Source organism: Apteryx mantelli, chromosome 2, assembly GCF_036417845.1.
Source record: "Apteryx mantelli isolate bAptMan1 chromosome 2, bAptMan1.hap1, whole genome shotgun sequence".
In the NCBI taxonomy this organism is placed as follows: Eukaryota; Metazoa; Chordata; class Aves; order Apterygiformes; family Apterygidae; genus Apteryx; species Apteryx mantelli.
In genome coordinates this window covers 92867801-92882627 of record NC_089979.1, presented here as the reverse complement: position 1 = coordinate 92882627, position 14827 = coordinate 92867801, and the positions used below count along the sequence as shown (strand labels likewise).

The following is a 14827-nucleotide window of genomic DNA, read 5'->3' as shown; positions in this document are numbered from 1 at the left end:
ACTTCTTGGCTTTCTTTTCCTCAAACATGTCAGCTTCTTTTTCTCCACAGCTTTAAAAAACACCAAAGATAACCTGTTTCCATGGTCCAGCTTTATACACTCACCTTTTTTTTGAAGCCACACCTACAATAAATACTTGATGTGCGAGAACACGGTCTACAATCTCCTTCATGGCAAAGGCTTTCACATGTATGAACAAACTCTTTCAAAAGAAAAATACAAAGATTACATTAATACATTAAAATAATTATTATATATAAATTTTATATATAATCATTATATAATAATTAAAAAAGTCAAATTCATGACCTGGAACTTGACATTTATTAGGAGCATCACTGGCCACAGATAAAATGCATATGTGCAGTTAGGTTTCCAAATGAATACTATTCTGCATTAAATATGCATAAAATATTTTAATATTACAGACCTACCTTTTGCGATTATTTTTGAATTTAAATCCTGAATACATAGACCAGAGTTTCAGGTCTATAATTAACATTGAAAAGGCATACTTTATATATATATATATAAAACATAAACATATGAAAAAATTCTGATTTTGTATGACAATCTCATGCTAGTAGCTGGAATTTTACAAGTATATAAATTTCTCTTCCTTTTTAGTCCAAACAAATGACTTGCTATGCATACTTTCACATTTCATTTACCTGCTTAACTGAAGTTCCACTAAAACTTAAATTACTCATTCCCTTTCTACTTGCAGTCCTTTAATAAGGCTGACTAAGTGGATCAGTCATTACCAGGAGGTCCTTATTTTGGCAGCACTGGTACTCTCTAAAAGTCTAACAAATCACGATTTTATCTGGTTTGCAAAATTAGAGCTTCACACAATCCCACAGGTAAATTAACTTCAGTTACTTAATGTACTCATTCAGGTGTCAATTCATTTTGGCACATAATACCCTCCCTTTGAGATTCCAACACAACTTTTCCCTCATGGCCCTCCTAAAGCAGCAGGACATGACTATTTACTAGAGGCATCTAAATAAGCCAGGTCATTTATCTCTACTCTAACAGACTTCACCTAGAAGACAAGAAGACCTAGGTGGGTTTTTAAAAGACCACAGTAGATACTACTCTCTAGAAATTCCTACAGCTCTCCCAATACAGGAGAAGTCCATGTAAACAAAATTTAAAAGGCTAGCTAATGTCATTTTTTCTTCCTAGACAGATACATTTCCTAGTTCTAAGGTATCACTGTGATGAGACACAGTCAGGTTGCAGGCTCTGCAGTGGCTTTTTCACTCAATTCAGTTAATGCTCAAAATCACTAAGAAAATATTTATTTTTGAAATCAAACTGTAAGGACCAACCATCTTTTAAACAATGAGATATTTTCAATATTTCAATGCAGAAAGTTCTAATTACCATAGCTACCACAAGAAAGAGGTTTGCCACATGTTTTTCCGCAGGATGGGATAGGATCTGTGCATAATTTGCGTTCAATACATCCTAGTTCCAGTAACTTGCTGAGAGGCGTCTGGCCACAGGGACAGCGATACACTACTTGTGGAAGTCGTGGACAGAGCTGGCAAGGCTGAGGATGGCATACTTGTGTACAGTTGTGCCTCCCACAATTTAATTTTCTGGGGGATGGGGGTGGGAAGAGGGGAGAGGGAAAAAAAAAAAGAAAGAAAAGCATTACCTAAGAACATCATGATCACCAAGTATGAATAAGATTACCTTTTTTTTTTTGAAAGCTTAAATTAGTGACCTTACTTGCCACATATCTTCTGACACGAGAAACTCCCAAATCCATCAGAGAATTCTTCCTTTGTCCCACATAATACATCTTTAAAGTTGCTCCCACAGTAACACACTAAAAGAAAGCAATATTCCACAGAAAAAACACAAGAAAATACCATCGAAAAAACATTTGCAGGAGTACAGTAAATACGTAAAGCTAAAACATGAGAAACTTATCAGTTAGCTTTTAGAAGGATAATGAAGTTGCTTTTCTTTAGATGTAATTCAGCTATATAGATTTCTCAGTTCTATAGAAACTGGAATTCCTATTTTAGTTGTACTGACAATGAGATAAAAACAAGAAAAGGGAAAGTACTACCTGCACAAAAAAGCTTCCTTGTTGAAGCAGTATATGTAATCAAAGCTAAGTATTACCTTAAAAGTCAAGAAAATATGCTTGCAATTTTCTTTATAAACTATTCAACAAAAACATAATAGTATACTGGCTAACATTCTTAGATATCTTCATTCTCATTCAAGACCAAGTTTAGAATATCTTTAGCAGAAATGAAAAGCAGCTTGTTGAAACACATTTTCATGCAGCTCTTTCTATTCTTTTTCTACTAATCAAGTCTTGAAATTATATTGAAAGATTAAGTAGGATCACAGGATAATTCAGTTTGGAAAGGACCTCAGGAAGTCATCTACTCCAAGCCCTTGCTCAAAACAGGGTCAGCTATGAGATCAGACCAGGTTACTCGAGGCTTTATCCAGTTGGGTCTTGAAAACATTCAAAGATGGAGGCTGCCCAATTCTCTGGGCAACTTGGTCTACTGCTTGCCTGCCCTCATGGTGGAAAAAGTTTCCTTATAGCCAGGTGGAACCTGTCATTTCAGCTTATGCTCATTGTCTCTCATCCTCCCACCACACACAGCCTGGCTCTGTCTTCTTGATTGCCTCCTGTAGGTATTGAAAGGCTGCTATCAGGTCCCTCCTAAGGGAGGGGACCTCTTCTCAAGCTAATCAAGTCCAATTTCACCAGCCTCACCTCACAGGGCATGTGCTCCAGCACCCTAACCATCTTGACAGGATTCTTCTAGCCATGTTTATATTCATTTTTAAGTATGTAGAGATGCTGACATATGTTTCCTGATTTATTTAAAGATTCTAGGAATGGATTTTTTTTTTCCTGTTAAGTAAAGATAAAGCACTTGCCTCGTGGTGCTGATTTCCCCCCCCCCCCTTTCTTGCTAGTAGAAGGTGGACATGCATAAAGTATTCTGATACTTACCTTGCTGTACTGCTAGTTGGCAAGGTGAGCATTTTCCTGCATGGCACACTTGGGTACAGCTGTGCTTACCACAATTTAAAGTATTTCCACAGACATTAGAACAATGAATTGCTGTTGACTGGCCACAGCGAACTGAGTGACTGTAGTGAAAACACACCATAGTTTATTAGCTGTCTTAAAATCCTCAGCACATTTACTTACTAACAGAAGAGCTGTTAGGAAATCTTCACCCACTTTCCCCCTTCACCAACTTGTACCCAATGCACAGTTTATGCTTGTTATGCCACTGTTGCTTGATGTAGAATCACCACATTTTTCCCTACAGTTTATAGTAGTATCAACACTGGTCACAGGTTCCTCTTGGATTAATCAAATATGTTTATAAAAGCAAATTATTATTATTTTTTTTAAACAAAAAAGTAACAAGAGCCATAATACCAAGAAGATCAAACCACTGCTCTGGATAGCATTAGTGACTTCATACTCTACATGTCAAAATAAAATAAACAGAGTTGAAATTCAAAAACAAGGTTGTTCTTTTATTTCGCACTTGTGAGATAAGACATATGGGACAAAATATTAAATGCTTATCCTTTTGGCCTGCTAACAAACAGACCTCACACAATGACTCTAAAATGCACATAAGAAATAGCAACTTTAAAACATCTTAAAGTTAGAGGTGCCATGCCACACATCCTGGATGGTGACACAGCACATAATGAAAAAAGAAATTTAGAAGCAAGTTTTAAATGCTAATGCAGTATTACAAAAAAATAGCAATCTGGTGCAAGCAGCTGGCATTGGGAAGAACATGGGAGAGAGAGAGGAAAAAAAAAAATCTCAAGCTTGGTTGCATCTACTAAAGTTTTAAACAACAAGGAATAGCCAGAATATAGAAAAATGGAAGAGACCTTATCATGCAAAACAGAATTCAGTAATTTACAACTAATCCAGTTTTCTACTGAAGATAAGGTGCTTTCAGCTACAAACGCATCTACAGAAACAGCTGCATCTGCTACAGTATCACATCCTTAAAAAAAAAATTCAGATCACCTAATGTTATATTCAAGTTTTCAGAAATGTTTGCAAAAGTCTGCAATCATTTTTCCTAGAATGAGAATGCTTACACTGAAACAGGTTTTTGTTTGTTTTGGTTCTGGAAACGAGCACAGACCAACACAGGATCATTTCTAAGTAGCTAGAACAGGGACTCCGAATACTCTCAGAACAACTGAACACAAAGCATGACAGAAAAGTAGGGGCAGTACAGTCTTGCTGCTGGCAATGATACCATATGCATCAAACATGCAAAGAAACAAATCTTGCAAACAAATCTTCAAATCTGGAGTTTGCTATAGACCTCCCTATTGTTAGTGGTACAGCTTCCCACAACTGTATACGTTATTTCTGAAATTAAATTACTACTCCTGGAATTGAATAACTCAGCATTATGTTCCATTTAAATAGAAAACATGATTTTTTTTTCCTACTTCTTTATCTGGGTCTTCCACAACAGAAAATAAATAAATATCAGAATGCAGCTGCAAAATCAAATCAACTCAGATTCCTAAGACAATTCAGCTCCATGTATCATATCTGATTTTAATGCAGCCAACTATATTTCTCTCTCTCTCTTTTCAAAGAAAAGCTGTAAAAATAATTGCCCTCTCCCTTTTTTAAATAAAATTCTCCAACTGATTTTAGTCAACAAACATTAAAGCTCAGAAAAAATTAGCTACCTTTTTTAATACAATAGAAGCATTCTCACCTTGTTCGTCCACATTCGCATGTTTTTGTCACAAAGGCTGGGCATGAAGGGCAAGGTCCTGGATGGCAGAGGCTTAAAAATAAATTTAAAAGAAAAACAAAATCGTACAATGTTGTCCTCTAACTTTACAACACTCACAGGGAAACAATCTTCAGTGACCCAAAAGTATAACAATGTTTAATGCAACAGTAAAGTATCAGAACATTATACATTCAACCTTTAATCTTGAAGGATATTAAAATATTATTAACACAAGAAAAAAATTTAGAAATGATTACAGTTGCATTGGTCTCATAAGTCTTTTAAGACAACGAAGTTTAAGGAAAACTTTCAGCATCCCCATTGCTGTCAAATCAACAGTAACACTGCTAAGAACACACTTCGTACATTGCATTTCAGCAGCAGGCATGCATCAACTCAAACCTGCTAGTCACTGATAGCCCTCAAAACAAATATGACCTGTCCAAACCATTAACACATTTTCTTTCTTTCACAGTCACCAATTGCTTTAACAGGTTAGAGACAAAAACTTCTCTATGAAATTTCTCCTTTTGATTTGGTGTCTTTACTTAACTGCTGCTAATACAACTGCTGCTCCCCTTCACAAAAGGTGATGCTTGGTTACCTGAGAATTTTATCAGGGCTGCCTCAGCTGCTCTTCCTTACCATCAACTGCAATTTCCTGCAAGTTTTATCAATGCCAGCCCTTTACTTGAATATCAGATCTCGCCTCCTATTTGAAGAAATCCTAGACAGCTCCCTCTCTGAATCTTTTAGTAAGACCTCTGTTAGGGATTGATAGGCCTAGGTTTGTGAAATTACATTCTATTCTAACAGTTAACTGACTTAACAGTGTTACAAGACTATCAACTTGTCTGCATTCTTCCCTAGCCAGGTCCCAGTTCCCTTCCTTTGCAAGTACAGCAACTCTCACATGGAGCAAACGGGAATTACTGAACAGGACTTGCCAGCCCAGATGTCCTAGCCAAAAAACACCCCACCAAAAAATCTCCACAAACGCAAACTACTCAATTACAAGTAATTACCCGATTTCCTAAGTGCAGTCACTACATATGGACAAGGTACTGCACTTGCTAGAGGCACATGTGACATGACTGAGTCGTGTTAGCAGTTTGTCACCAGGGCTCCTGCTCCCTTCTTTCTCCACCACTTCTCCCTTTTGATCAAAAGGCCTAACCTACCATCCAGCTTCTGCCAGCTCTAGCAGTAAAGTTGAGCCACTGCCGCTTCAAAATGCTAACTTGGTTTAAAAAGTCTCTTTTTGATGGGTTAGCTGACTAACCCTTCTGGCCTCCTGAAGGGTTAAATGAGCACCAGAGCAGGCAAGAGGAAAGGGAGAAGAGAGCACAACTGGATGAAAGTTGGAGAAAACAGGAAACAGAAGGGAAGCAGTAAAAAGACCAGGGCATTAAATTAGTTAAAACTGTGTCATGGGGCTCCACCCTTAGTGAGAATTAACCAATATCTTTTGCAACAGAAAAAAACTCTTGTATGAAGGACATAGTTCCACAGTGCTATAGATTTTACTGTCTTGACTTCAATTCCCAAAGACGCATGTAGAACCTAAAGGCTTGAAACCAGATCACAAACTAAAGAATTTGATTAGAAGCAAGTATCAGCTCAAAATATTAGCTATGATCTAGGTCATAAATTGGAGAAGGAAGGGGAAAGATAAAACTTTTAGAAATCTTGTCACACTAAGTTTTCTACCTGGCATACTATTTTCCTCAACATTGCCATATTCAAACAATGTTAACATTATCATTTTAGATCTTGCCTAAGCGAGTACAGTCTTGACACACTTTCTGATGATACCATACCAAACTTAGCAGCAACTTATACCGACCATAGCTACTTTTAAATCTTAAATATCTGCAAGAGACTGCAGTTTTATAGCAAACTTTCTTCTGACATACTGTTAGTGAAGTATCACACAGTTAATTCACAGACATCTGCAAGTTTTGATAACATGCCTTTCTGAGACAGTTTTAAATAAACTTGCGTCATTATAACAAACAGAAGAAATCTGCCAAATGCCCAAACCAGGCCTTTGAAACCAAACTTGCATTTTAAAAAGGAGTGTCCTTTATGTATCCCTCCAGATATATGCACTCACACACTTCTCGTTTAGTAAAAAGCTCTGACATGATCTTTTTATGCAGAAGCTATGGTATGGCTACGCTTCCAGGACTTAGATAGACAATACAATAGTTAAGATAGCATGCGCGCACACATACACACACAGAAAAATTGCAGAAAACTCTCGTTAGATGATAAAGATAGGTGATACCTTACAGTTTCGGTCTGTTTTAAGGGACTAGGCCAGAAAAAAAAACAACAGTTAAATGACTTAACAGTGTTACAAACTAAATACAAAAAAGGAAGAAGATGAAGACTTCAATATTAGCTTCTGTTCATTATATAGTTTTATTTTCACTGAAGCTCAATTATCTGTCATTAGCATAGATTTCTTTTACCAGCCATTGCTGCTGCTAGAGAACTGGCATACAAGAAAGGTTGTTGTGATGATAGATACAGCTGGACATTGGAAAAATTAAACTTTGCCTGGCAGTGAAAATACTAGATATTGTAAGACTGCCCAAAGGGATTTCCAGCAACTGCTGTGGAGAAGACTACAGCACCAAAGATCTATGAAAGAAGTAGCAGACACTAAACTACTAGAGAGAGAGTTTCATTCATTGCCTTTGCAAGAGCTCTCTCAAATGCTGTCAAGGCCTGGCATAATTTCAGTTGGCAGGGAGAACTTCAGAGTCTTAACAGACAATTAAGCTCTTAAAAGAAGTTTAAGTTTGGTGTGAAGTTTATTATTGGGAACATTTTCATGAAGGTTAAAACAGGTATTTCTTCAATATAGAACCCTACAGAGTGAAATTAATTTAAAATTAATCAAAATTAATTAATTAGAATTAAAAAACTTGAAGAGAACTTGCTTGGTAAAGAGCTATGCACACCATAGCTTATGCAAGTGAGAGCCTGAGCATTTGCTCACTGACTGAGCAAGCACACTTCTTTCAAACAGCTGCTTGTCTCTTCCTCAGATCTGCCAATAAAGCTGTTTATATAAATGGTCTCTAACACATCTCAATAAAGCCAAGTGAATATTAGTTAAAGATCTATTACTAGAAGAGAGTAAATTAACCTCCCTCATTTTCACCAGAATGAGTTAGTGCCGCACTTACACAAGCCGTAACTAAACTTTGTCAATGGCACAATGAAATGCTTCCTACAGCCGGACGGGTCCTAAACCTGAACAAGCATAATACAAACAAGCATAATACAATGAGAAGAAAAAGCACAAGAACTACAGCATGGAAAGGAAATTAACACAATCAATGTCATTTACATTAAGACAAATTCAAATTAGGAAAACACAGAATACAAAAATAAATAAATAAATTTATATCCATATGCAAGACTGAAAAGTCAAGCAAACAGAAGAGAAGGAAAATAAGAAGCAAAGGATAGGAGTAAACAAGCGCCTCAGTCTAACCCAGTACCACTGCTCTTAATTTAAGACATCCATATGCTGTTACATGAAAAGAAGAAGCTAAAATGTCTGTCAGAGCACTGGGTATGCATTTAGATGACTTCTATACACTCTTATTTCTTGACTTCAGCAAAAGTTCTTGAAACCAAGTTATGCAACTGGTTCAGTTTTTATGATGGAAAAGATACTACAACTATTTTAGCTGACCTCCTGTCTATGCTCTGATAAGAACTCATGTTACGCATACAAACACAAACAGAAAGCCTGCATTTCTTCCAGGCTTCAGTTGAACTATAAACCAGATATATGTATAAGCATATCCTATAGTCGAAGGACATCCAAATGTAATTTTCCAAAGTGTTCTGTAGATCATTTCAAGACGTTTACATGACACGTTTACTTACATGTTACAAAGATGTGGACAGTCCAAACACTGTCTCTTCTTTCCACAAAGTTCTCCACAGCTATGTGGAATTTCATTTCTATTCCATTCAGGATTGTGTACCTTGCCTAAAACACGTCAGAGGCAAAACCATATTTATTGACTTCAGTACGGTATTGAATTTTAGAAAAACATCACACCACACAAAAAAAGTTGTATTCTCAATACTGACAGTAGTATGCTTTGAAAAACAAACAAACAAAAAACACATGAAATACTTATGTTTTTCTTCATCTTTCATTGGTGACATATACCCATCACTTTACATCTTTAAAAGTATATTCCATTAGTCCTGCAAATTAAAATTGGAATATCAAACTCCAGAGGATTCTTTCCTTTTATGCTCTCAGTGGGCATTTCGGTGACTGGTATTTGACATTAAATTTATCTGATAAAATATAAGAAAATGAAAACTCTCCTTTAGTTGGTCAGGCTTCATATTCAGTAAGAAAATTAAAGGGTGCAAAGTCCTTGCTGCCTCAACACAGAGAAAAAGGCAATATTCCCAGTAAGATCTAGCATGTAAGGTGATGGGGGCAGAAGGAAGAGATTGTGTAAATTGTAAAAATCACTTTTCTAAAAAGAAACAGACTCTGCATAAATCTAAACATCAATTTTTGACATTTTGATGAAGGCAGCAGGAAGTCCTGAACAAGAAATCATAAATCCAGTAACTAATCTCATCTATAACATGCAGTTAAACAAGAAGTACCATGATTCCAGGAGTATTTCAGAAAAACACTGAAGCCATATTTTAATTAATCTTACATACTTTTAGCAAATCTCATAGCACATTGTGCGTGAGGTGATCATCAGGGTGACAGTTAATTACCACGTTTTATTACACAAACAAACCTAATCTGGCTCTCTGCAAGAGGGGGATTAAATTAACAATGAAGCAATCGACCAAATGCTACAAATTTGAGTTCCAACCTTAAGAACAGCAAGAAAATGTATATGTAATGATACAGTTGTATCATTTTAACTTTTAGTATTCCTTAGTTGTTTTTTAAGTTGTAAGTCAGGAAAAGTTGAAAAAACACCATAGATAGCATTTATTCACCTGAGCTTCAGTTAAACTAGTAATATATGCCCAGGAAAGTCTTGAAAGTTAGAAAATTCAGAAAAAAAAAAGCCAGAAATTTCCCCATGCAAAGATGAAAAAAGCGACACTTGACCACACTCAACAAATACTTATGGCAACAAATACAAGACAGCTTTCCATTAGCAACTGGTAACATCCAAATGCCCTATAGCTAATGTAAAATTATCTACAGAAGATTAAAGACTCCTGTTCCATCATGGTGCTCTGCTAATATTGACTTTGTGGACATCCTGTGGTTCCTACTGTAGATCACCCCAAACTGTAAAACAGTCTCTAAGTCTAGGCAGAATTTCTTCCCTATTTGCTTAGCAGATCGATAATCTATCTTAAAAGTACAATTTTCATTTGGAATCAAAATATTCATTCTCCCTGATTTGTTATCCATACGCTCATACAATTTCACACAACTCATACTCTTGTCATACATGAACTCTAAATGTCTTACCTGCATTGCATTGTTCTTCACTGACTCACTGCACTATTTAGATAAAGAAAACTTTAGATAAAATTGCTACCCAATACAGCAAAAGCCTACTTTCTTTAGGGGAAGATCACAGATTCCCAGTTCCTAGCTCACTTCCAGAATATATTGTTTGTAGGAAGCAGGGTGAAATTTCCTGTGACAGACAGACTTAAAGAAGTGCCAGCTAAGCGAAATCAACAGAAATTTCTGAAGTAAAACCCAACATTAATTGTAATTTATTCACATATATGCATATAAGTAACATGATTCATTTTTCCCTTTTTTTGGGATATACATATTGCTTAGTGAACGTTATAGCAACCTAACTTACTTCTTTTATTATGCCTATCTCCACATAGTCTGAGTGGGTTTAACACTCTTTCCTATTTAACTTGTACCTGTCCCTGATCAATATAAACGACAAAAATGCTAAATCAATCAAAAAGCTTATTTATTCACACTTACCTTCTTACAATAATATCAGTTGTATGCTTGAATTGTATATTATTTTAGCGCACCTTGCCACAACGGAAGACATAACAGATAAAGATTATTTCAATCCTTCTACAAAAGAAAAGTTTTTAGGCTAGCAGCTAAATTCTAGTGAGTATTTTTTATTTAATGCTGTGCAAACATTCATGATTTATGATTTCACTTTTTTGATGTTTTAAGCAACAAAAATGGGAGTGACTCTGTGCAACAGCCTTCAATGTCAGTGAAGTTTTAATAAGCACACATTTCAGGGATGTAGGAAAAAAAGTAACAATACTGGAACTCAAAGAATCAAAAGGACAGAATTGTTCGTGTTTGTAAAAAGCAGCAAGAAACTCACCACAGAAACAAGTGTAAGTTGTAGGAACTTGCGTAGAAGCATTCTGACAAGCTGGACATCTCCAACCACTATTACCATCTGTAGATAAGTTAAAAGTAAAGATAGAAATTACTTAAAGTAATTAAAGGAGCCGATTTGGGACCCTAGAATAAATGCTTTCATCATGTCACTTCATATAAAGGCAAGGACAAATTTCAGAAATTCTGCATTATTATGCACCCCATTATAAAGACAAGGCTTATGTTATCACATACACCACTATAAGACGACATTCTATTTTACAGAATATAGATCGTCCTCATATCTAAAAATATGGGGAGGGGGAAGTGTTAAAACATGGGGAATTGGTGAGAAAAATTTTCCAGTCTTAAGCATCACCTATAATTTTTGTCATCCTCTCATGATATGAGTTTAAATGTCCTGTACAAGACCAATTTAGTATTCCTTCATGTCTGGAATAAATTAGTGCTACATAAATCAGAATAATCTTTTTTAACTTACTTAAAAGCTGACTATACCTAGCTATTGACAATGACACTATTCTTGAAGCTGGTGTTTAATAAGATAGTAATTTTCTTGCTTCTGTATTTCAGGAAGGTGTAGGCCCACTGCCAGTTTAGGTGAGGTGTACATTTGTAAACAAGCCTCATCATCTTCTACCTGCCCACAATGTAAGCCGTCTTCCTTAATCCTACCTGTTGCTATTAGCCCAGTTCCTTGTCTTGCCAAAAGGCTATTAAGCACACAGAAGAGCGTACTGGAGGCTCAAAATTTGAGCCTGATTTTATAGTTTATTTTAAAGTTGGTTATCTTAAAAAAAAAAAAAATCTATAAACAGATGAAACGAGATTGCTGCAGTGGTATACAATGGGAAAAAGGCATCAATACATGGGGATATGTCACTTAGTATCTGCCATGCAATCGGAACATGTTTTAACATTACCATATGCAAAGGTGTGTGTTTCAGAAAAGAGATCATGGATCAAGCTAGATGAGGGACTATAGTCCATAAAACAATTACTGAAGAGGACTTGAGTTTAGACATAATCATCCATATATAAACTCTAAATTCCTTAACACAAAGAAAAGCTGCTTGAATGTATGAAAGCTCCTGAAAGTAAAATCATTCTACTTGTTCAACTAAACTCAAAAAACAGGCATGACATTGTCAATAAGCAACTGCTTAGGTTTTATCCCAGTTTTATCCCACTGGGATAAAAGATTCCTTACTTGTAAGTATTCCCCCAAATATTTTCCACACGCTTTCATATTGCAGCTAGCCCTATTCCTAGAACTTTCAGCCATAAAATCGTTATTTGTGACGGCACCCTCAGACTCTGTCCCTTCCTATTGCATACCTGTTGTCATAAAGGCATAGTGAACAACCTCCTCAGTGCCCAGAATCCTAATAGATTAAGGGACTTAAAAGAGCTTTGAGTAGGAAAAGCTGGGAATATACACCTGCAGACTAGAGATCTTTAAGAGAAGTTTCAAACATGCAATCTTTCTTCTTTACATGCTTGCCTAGATGAATATTCACGTCACAGGTGATTACATAAAGAAGGATCCAAAAACATCTGCTGGAATAAAGGGTGAATGTTAAAAGGCTACGTTCCCAAAGGTAACAGGATGGCAGGAAGTTTCAACATCTGTACAACACTAGGTACACAGAAAACTCCAAATGAAAGATCTTAGTCATTTGAACGGTAATAGACTGCCCTAGAATCAACACAGGCAGTTTCGTGTTACCATTTCTAAAAGGTCCTGTTAGTTTTTAAAAGGGATAGGGGGAAGAAGAGGTTAAGACACTTAATCTTCCCCTTTGTCATGGTAAGTGAACAAGGAAAATACTGAGTTCAATACAGGTATTGGTGACAGATTGACCTTAGCTGAGCTACATCTAAAGGTCACATTTCTCCAAGAGGTAATTTAAAATGTTAGGAAGAATGCTTGTTAAGGAGAAAATTATCTTCTTTCTTACAGAAAAAAAAATAAAAAAATCTTTCTACATGATTGTAAAGTCATGCCTAGCAGAGGCCCTCCTAGAGCACTAGGACATCTCTAATACAGACTGAACATGCAGTCTCTATGTCAGAGGCCACTGTAGGCCTATATTGTGGAAATATGAACATTGAGTCCCCGAGAACAGAGTTGTCCATTACTATTGATTAGGAAGATGGAGCAAAGTTAAAAAGATAACCCAACAATGATGTTGTATAGTTTCATCCAAGGAGGATGCAGGACCAATTTCTCACAGATAGCCTACAATTCATTAGGCTGTAAAAAAAATAAATTGTGAGAAATGATGTATGCATACTCTGCACTTTCAATTCCTATTGTGCATCACAGAAATACAAGCTGCCATAACGTCCCAAATTGAGGGATATTCTCACTGAAGCAATCAGTTGCTTTGAAAACCTAAGAGACTGAACACAAACTAATCCTGTCAATGAAAGATGCTCAACAGGATGGAAGCCAAATGTAGCAACTACAAAGTTTGGGTGCTGAGTTTAGATGAGATTTCCTGGAATTCATTATACATTTGCAGAACCAAGCAGATTTAAAGTAAACATCTTTCAGAAAAACACCAGTTATTAGCCAAATTGTTGACTTAGGTGGATTACAGCGCCCTATTTCTCTTCTGGTCGACAATAATTACAGCTGGAATTCTAGTGATTACCCTTTATGTTACATAAAGCCTACAAAGTAGAACCTACACTGGAAACAGCCTACCATGAAACAAACAGACTCTGAAATAGAAGTCCTAATCAAGATGTGTCTTGTAGGTCAAGAAATATACATCAGTGTCCTTACTGGAGCTATGGATTCAATTTTACTAAAGCCACCACCCTTAATTTGAATTTTTCAGTTCAGTTCTTTCATATACAGGATCCAGTAACATATTTGCTCCACAAATTCTTACAAGAAAAGCAAACGACCAAAAGATACGTTCATTTGAAAAGCTGTCAAGATTCAAATATCCAAGGCCACTGACCAACAGACAAGCAAAACCTCCCTCGCACAAGCAGATGTGCTTCTGATCATGCTATAAGATGGTTCGGGGAGCTGATCATGCTCTTCTGATCATACGATAAGATGGTTAAGGGTGCTAAATGAGCTGCAAAGAAAGCAACAGAAAACCTGCTAGGAGATACAGGTTCTTAGCAAACACTCTCAGTTTGGCTTAGGATCACATATAACCATACCCCCAAATCTGTTCCCTTCTTAAATATTCTGGTATCCTTGTGTTTCATATCAAGGACTATCAAAGATAGGCTGATATTCATAACTTCCTTTCTACTGTCAGTATGAAGCATGACTACCAGCTGTCTCCAGAAGTCTAAGCATCTTATGAAATCCATGCTGCCTAAGCACCTTGTGAAGTCCCAGAACTTTGCACTTCACCAATCCCTTCTGTAAGAAGGTCTCTCAAACATTCCTACTTTTGCCATTTTGAGGATTAACCAAAGTAGCTGACAGACTATTGATACATATTTTTTGGTCTGCCCAGAGACAGACAAAAGAAGAATGGTAATATCTAAAGTGGCAGGGTACAGAAAAATTAACACTACAATAAGAAGAACATTAGTGTCTTCAGAGCATATCTACATTATGCAACAGAACAAAGCACAGAAAGGCTGCAATTTAGCCTTAATTTACACCAAAACATTCTCATGGCAGAATGCA

The 14827-nt window shown here is 36.4% G+C and overlaps 1 protein-coding gene across 4 annotated transcripts in view; it reads right to left on the bottom strand.

The window, feature by feature from the left end:
• Positions 1 to 14827, bottom strand: part of NFX1 (nuclear transcription factor, X-box binding 1) — a 62395-nt gene that overhangs the window by 37319 nt on the left and 10249 nt on the right. For all 4 annotated transcript variants that reach the window (XM_067291045.1, XM_067291044.1, XM_067291047.1 and 1 more), the window contains exons 4-10: positions 11141 to 11218; positions 8703 to 8808; positions 4770 to 4841; positions 3002 to 3141; positions 1744 to 1843; positions 1393 to 1610; positions 105 to 202 (exon numbers count right to left, since the gene is read on the bottom strand). In XM_067291045.1, coding sequence (XP_067147146.1) covers positions 105 to 202; positions 1393 to 1610; positions 1744 to 1843; positions 3002 to 3141; positions 4770 to 4841; positions 8703 to 8808; positions 11141 to 11218 — 812 coding nt within the window. The remainder of the gene's footprint in view (positions 1 to 104; positions 203 to 1392; positions 1611 to 1743; positions 1844 to 3001; positions 3142 to 4769; positions 4842 to 8702; positions 8809 to 11140; positions 11219 to 14827) is intronic.